The following is a 23,559-nucleotide window of genomic DNA, read 5'->3' on the forward strand; positions in this document are numbered from 1 at the left end:
CGGCAGATGACGTATATACCAGCAAGAGAGAGCTAAAACCCAATGGACCCTGGCAAATGTGAATATACTGTCCCCTTTAATGTTTACTCAGCGAAATGCTTATCGTTTACATTCAGATTGGCTATTGTCCGGTGGTTTTACGCTCTGTAACCGATCGCTAGATGCGGAAAGCTGCACGTAATTCACTTTTACTCGTGATAAAATAACCCCAATCAACAATCAGGGTTGCATTCAGGAAAAGTCAGAGACCGTGAATTAAATGATTCCGTGCTCAGCAGCGATGACAAATCCTGTGAGTATTCGTTCCCATGTTTGTTCATCAAGACAAAAGTCTCCAAGACAATTCTGCCCGCCACCTGAACTTTTCGTGACATTTCACTTCTCAGGTATGTGGCCAACCAACTCAAGAAAGGCAGACAGGTCGAACCGGAGGCCTTTGAATGCGTGACGATATACTTCAGTGATATTGTTGGGTTTACTAAGATGTCATCGGAAAGCACGCCCTGGCAGGTAAGGGTAGGCCACACTGAGCTCAACATTAACACGCTCCATTGCCGCTCATATGTCCATGCTTGCCTGGTGATCAAATCAATCAAAATTTTATGAACTGCTTACTGCTACACTCCGCTGAGTGTTCATTGATAAAGACAAAACGTGCATAGCTTCCAGCTCTGAAAATGACAGTGATAAATCGCCACATTTGATAAATTTTTAATGATTATTTAAGCATTTATTCTCCTAACTGCGTTTTTCTCATAGGTTGTTGACCTTCTTAATGACCTCTACACGCTCTTCGATTCGACAATCAAAACCTATGACGTGTACAAAGTAGAGACTATCGGCGATGCCTACATGCTGGTGTCAGGTCTTCCAATACCGAACGGCAACCGCCACGCTGGTGAGATTGCCTCGTCCGCCTTACATCTGCTAGATGAACTTAATCACTTTCGAATCCGTCACAAACCAGACGAAAAACTGAAACTGAGGATAGGCATACATTCGGGTAAGCAACTTTACATTATGCATATATAGAAGCTGTTACTCTTGGACACTCTATTTTGTAAGCATCTTTACTTTGAGCGAATCCAGCTACCTGCCTCAATGGGCAAACGGCGCTAATACCGAACAGCGAGGAGTAACCCAGCGAGGCTTTGGCAGCGACCTCTATAGTCCGAATTGGCAGAGAGTTTTGTTTTTATAACTTTTCGCCATGTTGGCTGGTAGTGTAGTATCGGATCGAAAAATATAGATGGGACACTGCCACTAATCCTTTTTCCATCCAAATTGTTAGGTTCTGTCTGCGCTGGTGTGGTAGGACTGACAATGCCGAGATATTGTCTCTTTGGCGACACAGTCAACACTGCTTCCAGGATGGAATCCAATGGAGAACGTAAGTTTCTGTTAAAGCGTCGATCGGATTTGACTGGCAAGAAAGACATGAAGGATAAAATATACTGTTTCACACCATTCAAATAAAGATTCAATTTCGATATCTTATGCTGCGATCTCAGATTATGTTATATACATACGGAGATATTACTGCTGACGAATGACCGAGAAGGTCTGAAAACCGTTTGAATAAATCTCAAAAGACTATTTATTATATACAAAAGCATCGTATCCGATCATCTTAATAAAACAACTTCTCTAAAAGATAAAAATAACTCCACCATTCATCCTGAATTTTTTCGCCCCAATGGAATGATGACTAGAACCGTAAAAGAATGGCCTTATGAAGTAAAATTGATGCAGTTGAAACGGCCACTTCTAGGGCAGTGGACTTGCCAAAGCCTGTTATGATGTTATAAATTTCCATTCTTACCAATTTTTAGCATGGGTGTTCCTAAACTTGTTTACAAGCATGCACTTTTTTGTCAAAACGACTTAAAATTACAACTCGGCAATAACAGTTCCAATATTCATATAGAACCTGGATGCATAACAAGTGTTCATGATAAACATGGATAGTTAAATCTTATACACGTTGTAGAGCTCATATTATCCTTTCTTTAAATTTCATTTTCGTGTGTTACAGCGCTGAAGATTCACATCAGTCCGACATGCAAGGCTATTCTTGACAAGATCGGTGGATACAAAACGAGAGAACGAGGTTATGTTACAATGAAAGGAAAGGGGGAAGTTTTGACCTACTGGCTTATAGGTCAAGACCCCAAATACAAGAAGGTGTCGACGGTTAGTCGACCTGAACTTGAACCTATGTCAAATACCTCCTTGGACAGGTATGAAAGTGAGGACGAAACAGCCCCCGTCAGTAAAAGTATAACACCAGTCAGCAGTCGTCAAGACTTCGACAAGCTGTCGGGTCCGCCCAGCGACATTTCGGCCGATCCAGTGGTCGAGCAACCACAACCGCAGCTTGCGCCGCTTCCACCTCCGCCGGCTCCATCCAGAATGCAGCGCCCTAAGCGAATCAATGGCCTTCACAACAACTACGTCGGTGTCGGTAACCATAGCCCCTCGGACGGTGCGGGGGAACTTATGAGTGTCGGTTCAGACTTAAGCCAGGGGATTCAGGCTGTGGAAGAGGATGAGCAATTGCAAGAAGCTGCGGCAAGGAAACGAGGAAAGAAATTGTCCTTTGATGACAATATGAACGGGTTCCCGAAGATTAGGAATTCTCCGGGCAGCCCTAGTTGCCGAACACCTTTAATGCAAGACGCGGATGAACCGATCTGGCAGAGGCGATCGCAAGTCATGAACGATAAGATCGCCATCTCACCAGTATCGACGGAATCCAAAGATCAACCCGTTAAACCGTCAACGAGCAGACCCGAAAATGTGCCCTTGATTGACATGAAAAAACCACATCGGAAAAGGGATAGAATTCCCACTGAAAATAAGCCGCAAAACGTTCAGTCCAATGTTGTGCCAAACAGAACAAGTTTATCCGACTCTGGTTTTGACGGTCACCCATTCGATCATACGAATGATAACGCATACGTGTGTTCTTGAGTGCTGACGCCGTAGAGGGCGAGATTGTACGTTAAGCCAAGACTCATTCACAAAGTCAACTCTCGAGAGACCATTGAATTTTCCCGACGACCAAGGGCGATCGTGATCGTTCTGTGACTCAGGATACTTAGTTTTCATATGATGATCATCGATTGACGACGACACGACCTAGCATTGCTCCAACCTGGGTTCAAAATCGTTAAACGGTTTGCATCAGTTGACAACGTTACTGTCTGGGGCTCTGTAAATTGTTGTCCAGCGGATGCAGCTTCCCCTTCAAATAGAAAACACCTTTCAAATACCTTTCGGGATTTCTTCAATCAACACATTACCAGATGGCAACGAAAAGGGAAAGATCTCAAAAGTTTACATCAGTGGAACTAATTATTAGCAGCGTGTTTGCAGTGTCAGGTACATTTTGAGTACTTATCGAATTAACTCCAATACCGGCTGGCGTTGTACTTACAACAATGCTGTTTTGAATCTTTGTTTCCAACTCAAGCATTTACGAATTGCCTGGTAGGAAACATAGCTTGGGCAACACTTCACCAATCCCAGTGTCGAACAGGCCACAAATATTGAGTTTTCGAATAGGAACAGATCGGACACGTCGAATATAACTCTCCGAATGTCGAGAAATACACTTTTCCTTTAATGAGCGGACAAACCTGTAGCTTTACGTCATAAAGTTTGAACGCATAAACGTCACTGCAATTATGCTCAAAGACTATACTACAATGATCCACTCGAGCTGTAAGTCTCCTGGCAGAGAGTTGGCAGCAATTCGTTAAATCTGGAGACAATAATCTAGTCCTTATCTCACCAGTGGCCAGTACATTGTGGCAAGTCGAATTGTTGCTTTAACTGACGGTTTATTTCGCCGTTCGAAGGTCGCAACAAGATGAGCATGCATCAACGTCGTATTGTACATTACTGTGAAGCGAACTTGAATCGAGCGCCCTCCACGGAGAAGTTAAAGTTGACACTCATTTTACAGATGTGCATTATACATATAAATATGTTTTTTTCTGTACTCGTAAGCTACCACGGGTAAATCTCTGATGAAATTGTATAGAAATATTATGACTGAGTTGTCGACTGATAACTAAATCTAAAATGTTATCTTTCTCTATGAGAATCCGTGTGCAAACTGCAACGTTATCTGTAGATAGACGAGTTTATTTTTTGTAAATAATCAATTCTAGAGTGAAAGGTTTTTTATTTTCTATTTATCGGGATGTTGTACATTGTAATTATGAGAAAATTAGTTCCTTATATCAGCGGCCTTTGAAAGTCACTTGATGTTGACTTTCCCGCGCAAGTTATGAGGGCGGATATCAGTTATATGCAAAATGAGATTAATGTAAATGTTTAACCTGTAGATTTGTTGGCCTTGATTTTAATTTTAAGAAGCCGTCTGCGGACATTGCAATTTGCGTATTTTATTGCAATATCCGCCATTTATTAATGAAGTTTCAACGTTATTGATTTTCAAGATGGCGCAGAGAACATTTTAAACCCATCGACGTACTCTTTGTATCTCAAATTTAGTTTGTCGTCACAATTCTTACTCATACTCAGGTAAATGGGTTTTCAGTCGACATGAGTTTGTGAATAGCAATTATTTATCAATAATGTATGTTTAATTAGTAGAGTTTTTGTACATATTAGATTTGAAATGATTTGTTGCACAGAATACGCAATACTGCATGACACTTAGTTGTGAAATATAAATATGATGAACAAAACTTTTTATTCTCGGTGAACATAGTTTGGAAATCAGTTTTGACGTCGTCGACTTTGATTACTTCAAGGTAATCCTTTTTCTGGTAAAATTTTATCACTATTTTAAGTCTTTGCTTTCTTTTTCCTCCTGTCTATAATAACTGACACCTTAAAACACGTTTTCAAATGCAGTCGACAACATACACTTCAGTCCTGCCTAGAGACGGAGCAGATAGATCACGTGATTTCTGTTCTCTGTAAAAAATTAATACCGATGGGTCGAAAGCCATCAAAGCATACTGCAAAACCTTAGCATAGAGGACAGCGGGATATGTGACACTCAACTCTCATATCACGTACCTGTATTGTCTCACACGTTCATGGTTGTCCACACGAAAGCCTACTTTTTCTTGGCAAAGAAAAACACCAGACAACAGCGACCAAGTACCAACACCTGGGAGCAGCTATGTTATTACTCATTATTTATTCCTGCTGGCTCTACAAATTCGTTTAGACCTCTGTTTAATTGATAGAACATGCCGGACACGACACCACAACCATGAGAAAAGGGACGAGTATAGAGTTCTGATGTAATATGCATCCATTCTTCGTGCCGCTTCCGGATTCCTTGTGTATCATTCATAAGGTATATGGATCTTTCTCTTTTTTGCAATAAGTGCCACTGCACTATTCGTGTTGACAGTTATTGAATTTTTGAGACTGAGTCTCTCTCTTTCTCATGAGTCTCTCTCAAATCATTTGTGTAATAGAAGTCCACTGTTTTCTGTTTTTGTGACAATACGTAGATATACATACAGGGAATTGGAGATATGGAATTATCTTTAACAACAACAATGAAATGTAGATTTTGTTGATATTTTTGGAGCTTCCAATGTCACTAAGATATTGTCACAATTAATGTACATTATTTGACGTGAGTTTGTAAATTAATTCTAACCAGAAAAGGAAATAAAGGCATTTTTTACAAATCGATGACACAATTAATCCATTTTTCTTACCTTGATATCAACTGTCGACAATTAAGGTGGGAATAGTTGGTATTTCCAACACGATTGTAACTAATTTGGGATAATTAGATCTTCATATTTTTCAAATTTTTCAAAAATGTTGGGTGCCTTGTAGCTGAATGTTGCAAAATTACAAATTACTCGTAAAAACAAGTGTATAACTTAAGATGAAAAGCAGATGAGCACACATTTGCAGATTAAAGAGACATTACTTCACCATCCAATTATCCCAAATTTTTCGTATTTTCCTTATTCGTGATTTACTTATTTATATACCGATGGAGTAATTCTACCATAACACAAAGCTCTGGAGGCTGTGTCTATGATACAGTGACGTCTTGTGAGTGATTGGGATGAGGTGGTTTTGCTTCAATATTTAATGAAATATTGCATTGTGGTGTACATCTTTTCCGGTGAGATATGCCTAAATGAACCCACAAAAGCGAGTCCTTGATCGATCAATAATTTGGTTGATGGATTCGTGGATAGATCTATAATAATCGATCTATTGAGTTGGTTGATAATTTATTGAGTGATTAAATTTGCTTCATACAAAAAAGGATAGAAATTTTGCAAATTAATCAAATTATATTTTTGCGACTTCTAAGAATTTCTCTATTGAGTCGTCGTTAAATCATAAATTGAAGACGCTGCAATGTATTGTGTAGTAGTCGTCGAGAATGACTTGAATGATGACCAAATAATACATCCACTCTTTGTTTGTTGCTTTCGCTTTGTTGTCTTCGTATCCTAGCACTAAATAAATGCACATTACTTCTACTAGCAATATTCAAGCCGACACAGTATTGCAATTTCAAAAAGTAGATCTACCAACAAAAGAAGCAAAATGAAGAAATGCTAGTGGAGATATACGGAACACTTTATTTGCTGAATGGGGTAAACGCAAAGTTCAAACAGAGTCATACGAAGCAGACGAATTTTTTAAGGTTTTTTACAAGCAATACTATCATACAAGAAAATCTTAACATTATTTTCAAGATTGAATTTTGCATCTATACTTTTTATGAACGGAGTACAGTGTGAAGTTAAATCCTAGCAGAACGACAGAGGGCGCTATGTTCATTCTTTGATGAGTGTACACATTTGTGTTGTGTTTACAGCGATATGTTTACGCTGTTTTGACAGCAGTGTTTAATCTGAAAATTATTTCATTGTCAAAAAGATATTTCAGAACAACGGCAGCAATACATTGATCAGTCTTCTGTTGTTACCCACAATGCGACACGACTACAGTTGTGAACAGAATTTGAGTGAAACAAATAGATTAAATAAAATCAAAAAAGCTTTAAAATTCGACCAGAAATGTATTTCCACAGTGGTAGTGATCAGAGTGTCCATGTCAAATACTGTCGCTGGTATATTTCGTGTTACTTGCACATCGCACATTAGTCTGCTCCATTCGATTAGCTTTTATCCAAATATTTCATGTCCATGTTCATTTCCTTGTCGATCAAAATTATAACTTGAGAATGTCACTATAAGTCCTGTTCTCATCTTTTCTCATTCGTCAACTCTCAACTGTTTTTTTATCATTACCAGGTGAAAATGCTCATTACACATCATTCTCTTATCTAAGACACTTAACTGAACTCATCAGTCATAACAGTGAGGTCAAATCTGTTTGTTTTCATTCATTTGCCTCGAATCTGTGTCATTGAATGATCATATGTGCCCTGACACACGAGAAATTACAACTACAGAGGGACAAATAATTCTGTCGTTTTCCGCATCAGATTGAATAGCAGCGTTCAAATATCATCAGCCTCAGTCTACATGTGAATATTACTTTAATTTTTTTCACTGTACAATTCAACTCGTGTAGCAAGTGCATCAAATGTAACAATATTTGTAAGAATATTTGCCATTACAATAAATATGGTTATTAGACTTATAATGATAACTCTGCGTGTTCATTTATAGAGTTCTTTCTCGCGATTCTTACATAGTTTCCAAGTAAATTAGAACGTTTCGACCCAAGATCGCAAGTTATTTATTTCGATAGCCCTTTTTTGTGACTGTGTTGAAGGTTAAAGGTAAACGTTCGACGTGCAGTGCGATCTATCACAAGAAGTTCCTGTGTACACTTCTCTGCGTCAGTCTTATTGCCAGGCAAAGCCATTTCAAAGAAGACTGTTTTTCGAAAATCGCCTAAAACATTACGTCAGAAAAGCTAATTTCGATCCCTAAAGAATGAGTAATTGGTTACGTGAGAAATGAACAAGGGGCATACAAAACAACATTCAAAGCGTTCGAGTTTCAGAGAAGTACTATGTTAAAAGTTTCTCACAGAAGATGAGAGAATACATTAAAAATTTAGTGCAATTGGATAAACAGATACAAAGCATATTTTTCGACTTAAAAGAAATAAAGAAAAATAACCTAATAAACCTCACAGAAAGCGGGAGAGAAAAAACAGGCTCGAATAAATCTGAGAATTAATGAGTTATTTATATTTTTTTTTTTGCCATCGGCCGTTTTCACGAAAGTTACCTCATTTGCATATTCTACAATAGTTTGTCTATTTGTATATAATCCAATATTCAAACGTGATGAACTTTGCATATACCAATGTGATATATGGATTAGTGACAGTCACATACTTATACATTGACAGATGACGACAGCCGAGTGATCACAATGAAGAAATACTGAGATAAATGTAGTGAAGTAATATGCAATTTTCAATACTATTAGGATTCCAGATGTCTGATTGGCTACTAAATTATTTGGCACAATATCTTATAAAATAAGAGCAATAAGAGAATTATAATTCCTAGCACTCGTTTGCCGAGGCAATAATTTTTTTTAAAATCTGAACATTGGTTCAGTTGCTTCATGAGATTGACTGCAAAGTTGTTGACATTATAGATGTTTGGGCAGATACAACCACTTGACGCCATGTCCTACTAAAGGAATTCTCGATTTATTGAATAATTCTCTATGTAATTTAATGACACGAATAAAATGGGCAATGGAGAAGTATTTGTACCCGTAACAAATCAAAATTGGCATGTAGTAGAAACGGTGATTCACCCGAACGCTAGATTCTCCCTGACTTTAGTTAATGTTGAAAAACAAACAAAGTCGGTTAAATTTGTCGATTTTTAAGACTTTTTCGTTCTATTTTCATGTCTCGATAGTTGTTCTATCGTAATCCTCTGACTTTTGGTTGACCTCGAGTGACCTTTGTACAGGAGGAGCATAGACGCTCGATCACGGTATAATTCAAGGCCGGATGAAAAACTCGTCATCAATAGAATGATCCTGTGGAAGGCACAAAAAACAGGGAAGGGATGTCACTTGCAATATTTCCGGTAACTTCGTAATTATTGATCTCAAAACCATGAAATTCGAATTGTTTCGGTGTTTTTAAACCGTATTTCTTACAACCCTGTGACACACACACTCTCCCCCCCCCCTCTCTCTCTCTCTCTCTCTCTCTCTCTCTCTCTCTCTCTCTGAGCTAAAATTATGGTAAATCAGTCTTCATCAATCGTGTCACTTCGAAATGAAAATACTCTGTTGTCAGACAAGCATTACGGTAACCAAAAAATCACGTCAGTGATGAAGAACGTACATGTCCATACCTGGTTGACATTGATAAAATACATGATTCACTCTTCCCACAAGATAAAACATTTTACTCACATTAAACTTCCCAGTGAATTCATCAGCGCATGCCAGTCTTATCCTTTCTGGAGTGGCCGGACTGTCCAATCTGAAAGGACCATCAAGTCCAGCGTCGGCTCTGGCTGATGCTACGGCATCTTTTATCGCTAGATGTGCACCAAAACCAATATTAATCCCCACTTCGCCAACACCCTGGTTTGAAACAGTGTAAAGGTAGCAAAGTAAATCGTCAAATTGGATAGAAACTAAGCTGTGGAATTTCAGGGAAGTACCGAGCTTAAAGGTATACTGTCACCTGTTCCAATTTTGCCACAACCAGCGACCTCAAATGGGCATTTCGAATACCAAGGAACGCCCCTTTGACCATATATGGGCATATTTAGATTACAGGTGACTGTATACCTTTAATTTGGAACCACCGGCTTGTGTCCAAGTAGGATGCCAAATACACAATAAATTAAAAAATGTCATCAAACATTATTGTTATTCTTGGACATTGCAACTTTTCGATAAATCAAATTAATTGAGAGGCGTCAACGATTTTTGTTTCAGAATCAAACTGTGCCGTGAGTCGATTCTGAACTTTTCTTTGTCTGTCCAATAGAGAACTTAATCATAATAGCGGTTCACTATTTTTTTGTAAATTATCCTGATCCTGGGACAACTACTTATCGTTTCCTTAATGTCGTTCCATTCGTGTGCGATATTTAAGAAGGCGTTTCAATGTGTTCACACAAACCTTTGATGAATATAATCCAACTTTGCATGGCGCCCTCTTCAACAAAGTAACATTGAATTCGCTGGGGATGTCACCGATCTGTGGTATTCTGTACATTCCTGGACCTTTAGTCAATAGTTTCCCTTCCTTAGAGTATCGAAGCTCTTCTAAAGTGTACAACCCATATCCTTGCACAAACGCGCCTTCAATCTGCAAAAATTACGAGAACGCATAAGCTTTTCCCAAACAATAGTTGAAACGAATCGTCTTTCATTACGGAGGTACGTAAACAGATCGTAGGCTTGGAGATCGCACCTAGAGTACATAGTTACTTACTCAGTAAATCCGACACAGGCGCGTCAAAAGCAATAATTGCAGATGTGCACCGTCTTACCAAATTAACGTGTTCAATCAACTCCTTTATAACTTTAGAAGCGATGCGTAGATGAAATAAGTTATTTTCGTAGAAGAATTACAGTTCTCTTACACGTCATTGACATCCAACTGTCAAAATATGAACTGGTTCGAATTAAAATGCTCTTTAACTTACTGTTGGACGAAATATTATGAATATGGTAATATGAGTCATAATTCCATTGAAATTCAAATGAATCTAACCTGTCCGATATCTAGCGCTGGGTTCAAACTGTCTCCAACGTCCATGACTATATCTGTACGTTTCAACTGGTGATCCCCTGTCAAGCAGTCCACCTCCACTTCGCAACATGCTGCACCATAACAAAAATAATACTGTCCTTTGGTCCCTTTCAAGTTGTCCCAATCAAAGCCAATAATGTCAGGATACCTTGACAAGAGAGTGATGAGACTCCAGTTACTTTCTATTAGAGACAACACAACCCCCTTTCTTTCAAAATATAAACGTCAAACCACGTTCTATAGCAACACAGCAGAAAGGTACCCAGAGAGGGACATGTATTATAGAGTGAAACATTCACCACTGATGGCGTGTCATAATCATCATATTCTTTACAGTTTCCACAATGATGTATATGTAATGATTATCTTTCATACGATTGGAGCTAATTTGGGATAATTGGATAGTGAACTAATCTCCAAATGTACGCTCATCGCTTTTCTCTTTAAGCAATGCACTTGTTTCTTTGAGTAATTTGTAATATTGTAAAATTCAGCTATGGGGCATCCAACACTTTTGAGAAATTTAAAAAATATAAAGATCAAATTTTCCCATATTAGTTCCAATCATATTTGCTATTTGTCAGGTCACAATATCTTCTTTGTTTTTGTATCGAAGTCGGTTGAGAACTAACAGATGTACTTACTTGAAATGTCCAGATGTGGAGAGACTAACTCTGTTCATGTACGCTGTATTCACCTATAGGATAAGAAGATACGGTGAAAACCATTCATGTCGTCAAAGAGAAGGGTCTTTCTTGAGCGCATTATGATATTAATCACTTCATCAGAAATCGAAGTGTATTCCCTCGCAAATCAAGCGATTTGTGTACGAGATCTTCCGAGATAGATGGACAGAAGTTGACAATGTCAAATGTAATGAATCTACATTTTGACTTATTCCGTATTCCCTAATCACACGCAATCGTTCCTGAACAACAAGTACAGGAACAGCACAAAGTTGTCAAAATTTATTTGGTCTTAAAAAGACAAGGACCAGGTCTTTGACGTCTCGTGATCAATTACTGACAAAGCGTCGAGTTACTCTAACATAAGCAAGCGATGTAATCTTTGTATATCAGAAAAGCTGCACATTATCAATGCTGACAAATCTATGCTGTTAAACAAGCCCTGCGAGTTGGCTCCAAAATGTCACTACCAAAACAAATATTATTTGTCAAATTTTAACCTACTAACAGAATGGTACGTGCCAACCATATAAATGAGAGTGTAAAACTAAAAAATCATTTCAGTTCTGTCTGAAGATTGCAAGATGCACAGATAGCATCATTTTGTTCTTGAAGTACAACTTGAAGTACTCACTCGAAGTAATTTGTGTTATTGTTTATAACGTTCTACTTTTAGCATCGAGCACTAATTTCCCACGACAACATCTGTTAACTTCGAGATAGATAGATAGATAGATAGATAGATAGATAGATAGATAGATAGATAGATAGATAGATAGATAGATAGATAGATAGATAGATAGATTAGTATTTTTATCAAAGTATTAGAATGACTTATTGTATATCTCTTGGTGAACCTACCCAGTCTTCCCATGATCCTTTTGGGTTCTCGTATATGAACTTTTCCAGTCTCTCCATTAAAGTTTCACAAGCAACCTGTGAAGGGAGCATAAACAAATAAGAAACAATGTGGGTACTTGATATAATATATTGTTAAACAGATAGTGATGTCAGACTATTTTTCCCAATTGCGCAAATTGAATTTGCTTGTCTCTAAGCAGCAATGAAACAAAGCCAATAAACCATTACAGAGTCTAAAAATCGTGGTCAGAGCAATCTATTAAGCTAACAATCACAAAGTAAATCAATGACGAAAATAGTGCAAAAGTCAATATAACCGAGTCAAAACACGAAAGAATTGTACCTGCACTTGTGTTCATAAAACCGAGAAGCTGATGTTTTAAAGAGACGATAAGATTACATACGTCGGAAGTAAGGGTATATTTTCTACCTCTGTAGTGGCATGACACTAAATTACTTGAAATATATGATACGTGTATAAAGCACCTGTCATAAAAAGGCCTGCAAGAGAGTAGGAAATCTGTTTCCACCAAATGCCGATCAATCTCTATCACTGTACATGTATATACGATTAAGCTACCGCCTACCCTGACAGCATTTCCCCATAAATCAGTTCCAGATGACGCTGCTGTTGAGGAGCTGTTCGGCACCTTGTCAGTGCTATTCTCGTTGATGTGGATCCGTTCTTGAGGAATGCACAGAACACGACTGGCAATTTGTACAGTTTTTGTGTTCAAACCTTGACCCATCTCAACGCCACCATGACTGATCAACACGGAGCCATCCAAGTAAATATGGACCAGAGCTTGTGCCTAGAATGAGTGTATATCTTACTGTATTTCACTGAGGACGATGAGTCACCAAATGTTATAGAGGTTCTGCGGTCAACATCGGGGTAACCATCATAATTGGGGACAGTAGGAATATTACTAAGCACTTCAAATCTATATATGTATGTGCTCTTACTGAATCATTTCGTCAGTAGTTATCGATCCTTAAACACCCGTAATGTCTACCCGTATTTGCCAACTTCTATGATTTCGTAAATTTGATTGTAAAATATGCTTATCAGCCTCTCCATCTTGATAGAAGGACGGTAGCTACCTACATAGGTAGGAATATTACAGATGCCAAGAAAAAATTCCGATTTATGATGAATGAATGTCTTCTGGCGTTTGTAAATGCCTTCGGATAGTTTAATGAAAATTTCGTTTAATATGCTTATTTCAAAACTGTCTGCACAACATTCAGTTGCTCAGAGCAGGAACTTTAAGTATGATTGCATTTGAAATTGGGAATGAAGAAGAGATTTATGATATACCCAATATGATCGTTCTCCCCTTATTAAAAAAATATTCAGATCACTGAAATACTACCGAGCAATTACACTCACGATCACCAAGAAGAGCAATTGTGGAATATCGACTTTTTATTTCACGATTGAAAAAGTTCTCTCTAAAATTGGAACATCCGTCGACCTTGACCCCGATTATGACTTTAAATGCCAAATAGTTTGTGATGCCAAAACAGTCACAGGTGAGTATTTTCAATAACGCAAGATTTATAAACTTGATCACGGACATAAGACCAATTACCTGGTTTAGGAAATAAAGAGGAAGGCCAAGCACTCTCTTCGTTGGTACCATTGCTAGTCCCCTTTTCTTCCAACGATTTTCACTGAGTAGAAAAGCACGGCAATGAGGAAGATAATTGCATGACAGATGAAACATAATGACAATTGTTGCCGTTGCAATTACTCGGCAAAAGTTGAAGACTGTCTGTTGCAATCGCATCAGGTTTTTTCCTTGTGTAAAACGTACACTTTGGCTGCTATACGGACTGTATATGTGTTGTGTAGTTTTCGAATCAACACGATAAACCAAGGCTTGACTACATTGCGACACAAGTGACTCGTTTTCTTCTGCCTTGTTCCTGGAAACATCACTTGCTTCATTAAACTCGAAAAAACATGCCATACACGTTGTTTTCAGCGCTTTATAAGCTTACATACGATAGTTAAATGTATCAGCCTAACAAAGTCTAGTTGTTACCAAAGTGTTACTTTCACCGTATATGCTACAAAGAGCAAGAAGTCTTGCAAGGATAAAGAAGTCTTAAAGAATGTTTTGGAAGACTCTTGTGGATGTTGTATGTTTTGCATCATATTTGAACATTGAAAACTGTTTAAGTTTAATATAAGCAAAGAATTCATACCCTTGGTGATGTCTGTAGTTGTAAAAGAAAGAACATTGTACTCTGAAAATGGATTGTCACCTTTGTGGCAATTACTATTCAATTACTACTGTGCAAGAATACACCTTTCCGCACATCGACCTGAAGCCCGAGTTTTACCGAACAAGTTTGCATCTGGTTGGCGACTGGATTTTGAACTTGCCTTCTTAATGAATACAACTGGCCTTGCCATCCACTAACCTATTGAAATTGTCGATCTCAGCTCTTCGTCGATAGTAGTCACTTCTCTTGAGACATTCATCCCAGCATCGTCGAAGGTTTACGATGTCTGGAAGCTCTTGATAAAGATTATTCACATCACCTTCTTTATATAAATTTATTTCACGTATCTGTTGGTACAAAGAATGTTTTAATTCATGTAACAATATTTTCTCTCCACAATAACAGTTGTATGTCAAAGAGTTATTATATAACGAGCAGGCAGTTTTCTCTGTTGTGAAGAACAGGAATGCCTCATGTAAGCCGAGTTAAACTCTAACTTTACAAAAGTTTACATATCTTAAATGTGATTTTAAAAAGCACAGACTAACAAACATCCTTACAAGACGTAAGCATTGGAATCAAAGCAGCTGTAGATGCAAGTCTCGTTTACCCTTTCTTGTGCGTGACTGACGTATCTAATTCTTCCAACACGAACAGTTTAGCACTCAACCGATTTTTATCACTAACGAAACTTTGTTATATAACCACCTATAAGTGGAGGTGATATTGAAAAAAGACGGGCAGCCATGTCATTAAAGTGACACTTTGGAACATACCTTTTCTGGGGGAATCCCTGACTTCCTAGCAACGTCATCCATTATCATCTCAATAATTGCCATGGTTTTTGGACCACCAGCACCTCTCATTGGTATACAGGATGGTATGTTAGTCTTACACAACTTGACAGCCATGATGTATGCCGGAATCTTGTAGGCATTACTCAACTGTGTGATTATTTGACCAAATAACTGTAGAAATAACAAACAAACGATGTCATGATCTTCTTTGTAATTTAACAGCGTGTATTGCACGACTTCACGTGAGTTCGTTTTGACACAATATGAGTTTAATTATGTAAAGAATCGAATCAAACAAGTTTCCCTCCATCCACTTGTCATTGTCAAAAATTGACTCAAAATCGGCAAACGCCTCCTTTTGCCCTCAGAAATCTCAGGCACTTTTGTGCTACAACACGCTGCTATCGCCCTTGAGCATGAGAGACTCCCTAAACTCAAATCTGCTACAACACGCTGCTATCGCCCTTGAGCATGAGAGACTCCCTAAACTCAAATCACAGTATTCAAGCACCGTGTTTTTTATAATCTCTTTATAAGTCTAAGTTATATCATCATAGCATCCAGAAGAACGATTTCCTACTGTGTATCGGTTATGTTTCACAAGCTACATGTATTCGTTTCCTGGAATCTTTCTCCGAGATCTGTCACGCTAATTACATTTTGAACAAATAATTGTTATATTACCGCAGGCGAAATTCCTTCAGTGCAGCCTGCATTCATGAAGACTTCTATATCAAGTGCGTTAAGATGCCCATCTGAAGTACAGCCGACTTTGTATCTTGCTAATGCTGCGTGTCTTGTCCCAACAAACTGCATGTCTTCATCTCTCGTAAGCATTAGTCGCACTGATTTTCCATATCTGATATTTGAAAAAGTAAAAGGGAAGTTGGTTTTTCATCTTTAGAAGCTTGGAGATGAATACAATGGAAGAACAGTTCATAAGGAGAGAGTCTAGAAGGTATAGGAGGAGGCACTGGGACGGCACGCGCAGCGCATTGTAAACGTTTCCTGTTCAACTAAGAAAGTTCGAAAAAGACAGCCATCGAAGATCTCTATTTATCAAACTCAAGTCATTTAATAACTTATTAGCTCTTATCTGTGCCTTATATGTTTAACAGCGCTACATTTGATCATGTAAATAATCGTGTTTAATTATAAAGGGAAACAGTAGATCGATGATACGGGAGAAAATCAAATTATTGAACATATTCTATATATGATTGACAAATTTGAGTAGATTTTAAATGCACTTAAATATCATTTCAAGTAAACCTTTGAGGTCGCTGACACATTTCATGTTGATACAGTATCAACGAAGTAGTATAGAATCATCATTCACTTGACCCTGTGTAATGCTACGCGAAAGTGTAATTTATAACTTTCCGATGTTTTATGTTAATTGCACTGATCACTGCATAGTCAACCGGTGCCTATCAGCAGATATCTAACGAATAGTACACACAATGTTAAAATCTGCTACACATTGTGAACATTGTTTTTCTTACTTCTTTGCGGCGACTGCACACATCTTGGCCAATTCTGACGGAGGAAATTCCTTCCCTCCAAAGCCGCCTCCAACTCTTCGAACTTTCACGGTGATCTTACTTGCCGACACGCCTAGCGCTTGGGCAACTTTCATCTATAAGATAAAGTCAGGTAGACAAAGGTATTTAACACTAAGTCTGAATCTCGATATAATAGTTCAATAATAAACGAGTAACACTATAGTGTCTGACCAGAAAGTATATAGTGACGTTGTTTGCGATTTCCAAACTCAGAACAACTACGCTTCGCACCACAGTAAGACCATACAGAGATCCTTTTCACGATCCTTCTGCTATTGTCGTTTGTAGTATATTCGTAGTATTACACGTCGGGCTCTATTGCATAGCGAGTTCATTATTACATAATGGGAAAATACAAATGTTCTTACACATCAAAGCCACATTTGATCTCTTGAATCTCGTGCGGACGTGATGGCTGCTTTCTCAAAAAGTCATCACTGCATGTTATGTTATTACCCGAACTGACCTGGACATCATTTGGACACTGTGTCGATGACAAAACTACCATCTCATCCCGCTCGTTGGGTCTGACGACACAGTTCATCGTCTCCAAGTAGTAGTGGCTCTGAGCACTAACATACACCTCCCCCTCGACAATGTGATCAGATTTCTCCAACTCTGTGGCGACATCGCCTTCTTCAACGCGTCGGGAAGACTGGTAAAAAGACCCCGTTTTCATCGCGTCCTGTCAGAGAGTGTGAAATAAAGCCTCTCTTGTGGATACCCATCGTAGCAGAACGTATATCCGTCAAAAATGTTGTGCAACACTTCATTCGTATGGATTTTACTACAACCTTTACTGGCTCCTAGGGATCTGTTCCACTATCAGTATTATAATATCTCCCCTAGCATTCAATAGATATTCCAAAAACATATGAAACCAAAATTTAAAGACACACAGACGACAATATATTGGCCTTTCGACGATATCATATATATATATATATATATATATATATATATATATATATATATATATATATATATATATATATATATATATATATACACAACTGAGTTGATCAGGATAATCTAAGATATTACATTTCCACATATATATTCTACTCTAGTATTGAGCACTCTACTCCAGCTGATCTTGAACTAAACAAGTGTATATATATATATATATATATATATATATATATATATATATATATATATATATATATATATATATATATATAACTTTTTGTGATCACATTTTGTCGATAAACCGTGAAATGTCAAAATCATTTTATCGATGTAAAGGGGAAGTGCATATTGAATGGGAAGATATGTTCTCGGAAGGAAGACATAGCCCTTTTCATGTAGCAGTGATACATTTTCAGAAAAAAATCCTAAAAAACCTGGAAAATGAAATAAAGATACGTGTTCTTCATTTGTATTTTAGGCTAGTATCTATCGATACCTTTCTCATATCTGAAGATAGATTTTGTTACATAGCTATAGATTTATGACGAATGGTTGTAGAGATGATGTACGTTCTTCCTTAATTCTTGTACATTTGCACATTTCAAACCGAAGATATATTCAATCATTGCATAGACGTTTTAATACAGTATGGTAACGACATTCAACGCTTCTTCCCCCTTACAACACCTTCCATATCCAAAAGGTAAAGAGCAGATATTGTAGTAGGCAGGCGAATGGGAGGAAAACATTCTTTCGTTAAAAAGTCATGCATTGACAAATTGAACAATCCAGACAAACTACTCTCCCAGCATTCGTTCGAAACAAATTTCTTTTACAGACATGTAAGGCGAATGCGCACCTGTACCGAGAGAATGTATTCCTTGTCTTCATACACGACATTGACAAGCGTAGCTGCCTTGCGGGCAAGTTCTGGAGTATCGGCAAGTATCCCTCCGATTGGCTGGCCAACACAAATCACCTAGAGAAAACAAATATCAAGATAAAGACGGCCAATGACGCACTCTCTTCTTCACCCTTTCGATAATATTAATATGTGTTCTGATTGCGATGTGATTGCACATACAGTCACAATAACGAAGAGCAATTTTCGATAATTCATCAGAAGGTGGGTTACTGGTTGCAAGTAATTATTGGCAGCATGAGATGAATACGTGCTCTGAGCCTTTTAATATCAGAAATAAATTGGGAACTGAAGTGCGAAAAAAAATCATATCAGCTCTGAAATTATGCACCACTCATCCGTCTCGTTCTACAACATGTCTGACCGGGTTATACAAAGTGTGATAGAGATTTGATTCGCGAAATGTAAGCTCAGATCAGCGACATTCGACGCGCTCTGTTTCAGTCACAACATTAAACATTCAACCAGACAGTTAATATACAGATACTAATGACGTACTTTCTCTGTAGCAAAAGTTTCAGAGTCTTCATCCAATGGGTTTGCAGCAGGCCAAGTATTTTTACCAGGAACATCGGTAGCATCAACGTAACCATGGACACCATCCAAGGATAACGCAGCTGATGTGTCAACAGATCTATAATGTTAGGGAGGGTAAAGAACATTAGAACAAAGTTTTAATTACCTTAATTTATTTGCCGTGATTTTTACATCTGGCTGGTGGAAAAGTGGTTGATGTATCTGACATCTATGTAAGTCCTAAATATATACATGGTATCAACTAAATTGATGTGCTAGTTGCCAGGATGACCGATTCACCCATCCAGCTAGTGGTCATATTCAGTTAGATAAAAGGCAAACAATTATGTAATAACGTTTTACTGTGAATTTCACAGTATCTTTATAAATAAACATCATAAGTGCAAAACTATGCTATGTGAGATCTAAATATGACTCAAAGTAACGTACATGGACCTGTCGTTGAGGGAGCAAAACCCATATCAGTGAATTTCATACTTACATTATTTTTGCATGCGGTCGAGTGCTGAAGACGATTGCCATTTGAAGTTCATCTAAATAAAAGAAATGCAAAATAAGGAAGAAAGAAATCATTATACAATTGTAAAGTTCAAACACTGAACGATCTCATCGTGCAAGACGAACATTGTAAGCATTCACATTTTGATTTATAGGGTTAAGTATAGGGTTAGTTCGTAGCTTTGTTTCCACAGTTCAAACTCCTCGAATACTAAAGCTTTGCAACAACATCAATCCATGATTTTGATTGATTCGCGTTATCATGCAAAACACGAAATCCCTATTTCTATAAACTTTGTTTTTCCCATTTTGATTTCTTTCTGTCTTTTTGTCAGATCTAGCTGTTGTTTACGGTACACATTCTTGAAGATCTATCCCTCCATCCTCGGATTATTCTCTGCTGATATTAAGATGCTCTGTCTCTTTACAGCTTACCTGGTTCCATGGATACATCATTGCAGTAGACTGCTTCGCCAGTAACCAGCTGACACCCAGACTCATTCATCACAGGACGACCAATCGGATCAATGGCTGGCTGCCCATCAGGTACAACCTTTAATAATTGTTTAAACTTTCATAAGTTATACCCTAGGTTTACCAATGGTCCATCATTTCCACAGTAACATATTGAACTCAATAATTTTATGGGACCAGATGTACTAATACAAGATTGTAAAATCAACCATAGTCCCTCGTGATATCAATCTCTATATTGTCAGTCCATAAATTCGAGAACAGCAAGTCAGTCAATGTAATTATTGCACTGTCATTAATAAACCTACCTGATACAGTTGAGTACCAGAAGTCGGTGACTTCTCTATATCAAATAATGCTGATCTGTCAGAGTTTGATAAAGACTTCCTTTCTGCAGAGGTCCCAGACTAGCGAAGAGGAAGACGGCGACATGAAAGACATGACAATATAAAAACACAAACATTTGCTCTGATACGATGCAATTATTTATTAAATTCCGCTAGAATGCAGTTCAGTTTGAGCGGTACTACAATGCAATGGCGTCTTCGATTTGTTTCTGTGGCTATCTCATGAAATTTTCCCTACATCACGCATGTTACTACCATAAGGAAAATTGAAGCCTCTGTTTCTCAGCTATGCTAAAACTAACCATTGTTAATATTTTTTTCAGTGTCAAAACCATGAGCTTCATCTTGTTGTACTTTGTTGACCTAAAACACCTTCCATTTCCTCGGATATTCAGTGCGTTACGTTTTCTTGTGAAGAAAACAGGGAATACAATGTTACAGTGAAATATCGCCGGCGCAATTTGTTCCATTGTATGACACAACATTGTTTCTATAAAGAAAGTGCTTCGATTAAAACGCATATCCATCTATTTTGCATATTGGGGGGAGGCGGCCATATTTGAGTCGGACACCTGTTTATTATTTATCTTGTTCAAACTCGCACAGAAGTCCCAGTCAGTACGGTGGTTAATTATAGTCATGAGCAACCTCTCAACCCGAAAAAAGGAAAGTGAAACAATTATGCTGTTACTTTAATATAGTCTTTCAATATGTACTTTGTAAAACACTTCATCAAATTTTCTCAAAATTGGACTCAGTAGCACAAGGCACAGCCATTTAATTTTACATGTTCTAGAATGTGCGCATACTGTGAGTAGACAGCACTTGCAAACTGACCCTTTGAAACCGTTGTGTCACCCGCTAGGTTCTTTGCATGTACCAGCGGGACACACATCGCAAATTGACGAATCGCGATGAAGAGTTTGAATGAGGTGTGTTGCAATGCAGTGTGTACTTAAGAATAGTAACAGAGTAATTCAAGTTTGGGGAAATAACAAATCTGCAGTTTTCTTACCACTTTTTCACCAAGCTCATCTAAGACTTTGAGGTAGAACTTGAAGAAGAAACTCTTCAGTAATGACCTTCTGTACTCTACCATTCCACCCTGAGTTGATAGCTGAAGTTCGGTGCCGAGCATGTGTTGGACATCTTTCAACAACGTTTCATCCCATTTCCTTGTACCAGATAAGTGATATAAATCCTTCTGATGATACGAACTTTGTTTATTGTTTATGGTGAGGATATTTCCTCACTTGTGATGAGAAATTCGTAACATATCAACACTAATCCAAACTGACATAACCAAACGTCAAGAACTTGTTCCCGCAGCATTTTTCGGACGGATTCATTCTTGAGGAGTATATACCAGATAACGTAAATTTCCGTTTCATTTTAGTACTTAAATAGTACATACATACATACATGTAGTATATACATTCGTCTACAACAAACAAGTGTAAAAAGGTAGGGCAAAATTGGTGACTGCAATTCTTACCGGCCGATCATTTTTTGTGATACACTATTTGCCACAACAACGGTTGGTCCAGTACCTCCAAAACACAAAGCGGCTTCCTTAACGATATCGCCATCGAACTTGACTCGGAACGCCGCATTTACTATGGCAACATCCTTGTCACGCCGATGAACTTGTTTTTTAACTTTATAACCACCGAAGTATTCATTCTTTGTAAAAAGAAATAAGAAATTTGAGTTCAAAGTTTAAGTTAAACGTACAAATAACATATTGATTACATTCTTTGGTAACTTTTGCAGATAAACGGCGCCGTTAAAGGCTACTAGCTGTAACTTTTGATGGTTTTTCCACTATATTTTATTTTGGATTTCAATTGCAAGTTCTTTTTTATACTCCCAAAAGAATGCTAAAACACTTACTATTTTGCTTGCCAACATTTAATGTTTACATTTGAATTCTACTCTAGACCAGAATTCACTTGTTAAAAATAACATTGCAGTCTACACATGTACAGGCTGAATTGACAAGCTGAATCAGTGTCTCCAAACATGTACGTAGAACAAGAAACTGTATTTGACAAATAAAAGAAAAAGATTTTAAAAGTATGGTCAAAAAGCTACTGACCTTTTAAGCTTGGCTGAAACATTAATGATATTCAACCTTTTTCTGTGAGTTAATTCTACTACCTCTTTATATGTACGGTACTATAAGCACTCAATTTTGGCATTATTTACTCTTTTAATGAATAATAAAAAGCCTTTTACCTTCGATGAAACCGGAATAGTAAGAGATACTAAAGTGTCGTCTTGCTTCAAACTAGTTTTCCTGTAGTCTTTGAAGAAGGTGTTATCAAGAAGCATTGTACGACTGCCTCCTGCAGGGAAATGGAATGTTCAATGTTTCAATGGTCTATGACTTTTTTTAAGAACACAAGCGGGCATTTTAACAAATACTGGTATTAGGTTTTAAGAGGTTTATAAGGACATTGGGAGGTGATCATGATTACCAAAGGTATGGTTGGACGGGTTGTCTCAATTACTATAACCTTCGTCACTTAAATCAAAGTTAAGGTAAAAGCAAGGCTTGAAAGTTTTTCTTCATAGTATAACGATGATGCATATATTGAATAAGCTTGTGAAATTACAACAGATGTCACCATAGAGTTCAATAATGAAATAAATCAAGAATAGAAATCTAGAATACAAAGTTGCAAAAGATGTAACTTTTACTTAGTAGCGAGTCTTGAATATAATTTTGTGAAATACTGTATCTACCTAAAACGTTACGCAGGTCATCATCTTTACGAGTGATGCACACTATCATATATCACGGTGATAATGATAATGATAATGACTTTATTTCACCAGTAAAAAATGTGTCAACATTACTGATGGGGACCAGGGAAGTAGTTCTAGTGGAACTAATCAAGTCCCTGGCCCAGAATTCATACAAATCATGATATCATAGTAATATAGTTTGCCATCCTTTTCAAGAAGTAC

General features: G+C 37.7%; 2 protein-coding genes across 5 annotated transcripts in view; one reads left to right on the top strand and one right to left on the bottom strand.

Annotated features, from left to right (window-relative positions):
• LOC139151847 (guanylate cyclase 32E-like) overlaps positions 1-5,691 on the top strand; it is a 202,615-nt gene extending 196,924 nt beyond the window's left edge. For all 4 annotated transcript variants that reach the window (XM_070724864.1, XM_070724862.1, XM_070724861.1 and 1 more), the window contains exons 17-20: positions 387-510; positions 760-1,003; positions 1,292-1,390; positions 2,036-5,691. In XM_070724864.1, coding sequence (XP_070580965.1) covers positions 387-510; positions 760-1,003; positions 1,292-1,390; positions 2,036-2,973 — 1,405 coding nt within the window. In that variant the 3' untranslated portion in view covers positions 2,974-5,691. The remainder of the gene's footprint in view (positions 1-386; positions 511-759; positions 1,004-1,291; positions 1,391-2,035) is intronic.
• Positions 5,692-8,648: 2,957 nt separating this feature from the next.
• Positions 8,649-23,559, bottom strand: part of LOC139151845 (xanthine dehydrogenase/oxidase-like) — a 57,465-nt gene continuing 42,554 nt past the window's right edge. The window contains exons 12-32 of the mRNA XM_070724860.1: positions 22,825-22,934; positions 22,082-22,269; positions 21,602-21,761; positions 20,548-20,646; positions 20,201-20,318; positions 19,749-19,800; positions 19,229-19,364; positions 18,668-18,787; positions 17,363-17,581; positions 16,837-16,970; positions 16,016-16,190; positions 15,311-15,502; positions 14,733-14,881; positions 13,895-13,976; positions 12,887-13,111; positions 12,300-12,374; positions 11,397-11,449; positions 10,714-10,900; positions 10,117-10,305; positions 9,396-9,569; positions 8,649-9,011 (exon numbers count right to left, since the gene is read on the bottom strand). Of these exons, the coding sequence (XP_070580961.1) occupies positions 8,973-9,011; positions 9,396-9,569; positions 10,117-10,305; positions 10,714-10,900; positions 11,397-11,449; positions 12,300-12,374; positions 12,887-13,111; positions 13,895-13,976; positions 14,733-14,881; positions 15,311-15,502; positions 16,016-16,190; positions 16,837-16,970; positions 17,363-17,581; positions 18,668-18,787; positions 19,229-19,364; positions 19,749-19,800; positions 20,201-20,318; positions 20,548-20,646; positions 21,602-21,761; positions 22,082-22,269; positions 22,825-22,934 (2,876 nt within the window). The 3' untranslated portion in view covers positions 8,649-8,972. The remainder of the gene's footprint in view (positions 9,012-9,395; positions 9,570-10,116; positions 10,306-10,713; positions 10,901-11,396; positions 11,450-12,299; positions 12,375-12,886; positions 13,112-13,894; positions 13,977-14,732; positions 14,882-15,310; positions 15,503-16,015; positions 16,191-16,836; positions 16,971-17,362; positions 17,582-18,667; positions 18,788-19,228; positions 19,365-19,748; positions 19,801-20,200; positions 20,319-20,547; positions 20,647-21,601; positions 21,762-22,081; positions 22,270-22,824; positions 22,935-23,559) is intronic.

The sequence above is a fragment of the Ptychodera flava genome, chromosome 15 (genome assembly GCF_041260155.1).
Source record: "Ptychodera flava strain L36383 chromosome 15, AS_Pfla_20210202, whole genome shotgun sequence".
Taxonomy (NCBI): Eukaryota; Metazoa; Hemichordata; class Enteropneusta; family Ptychoderidae; genus Ptychodera; species Ptychodera flava.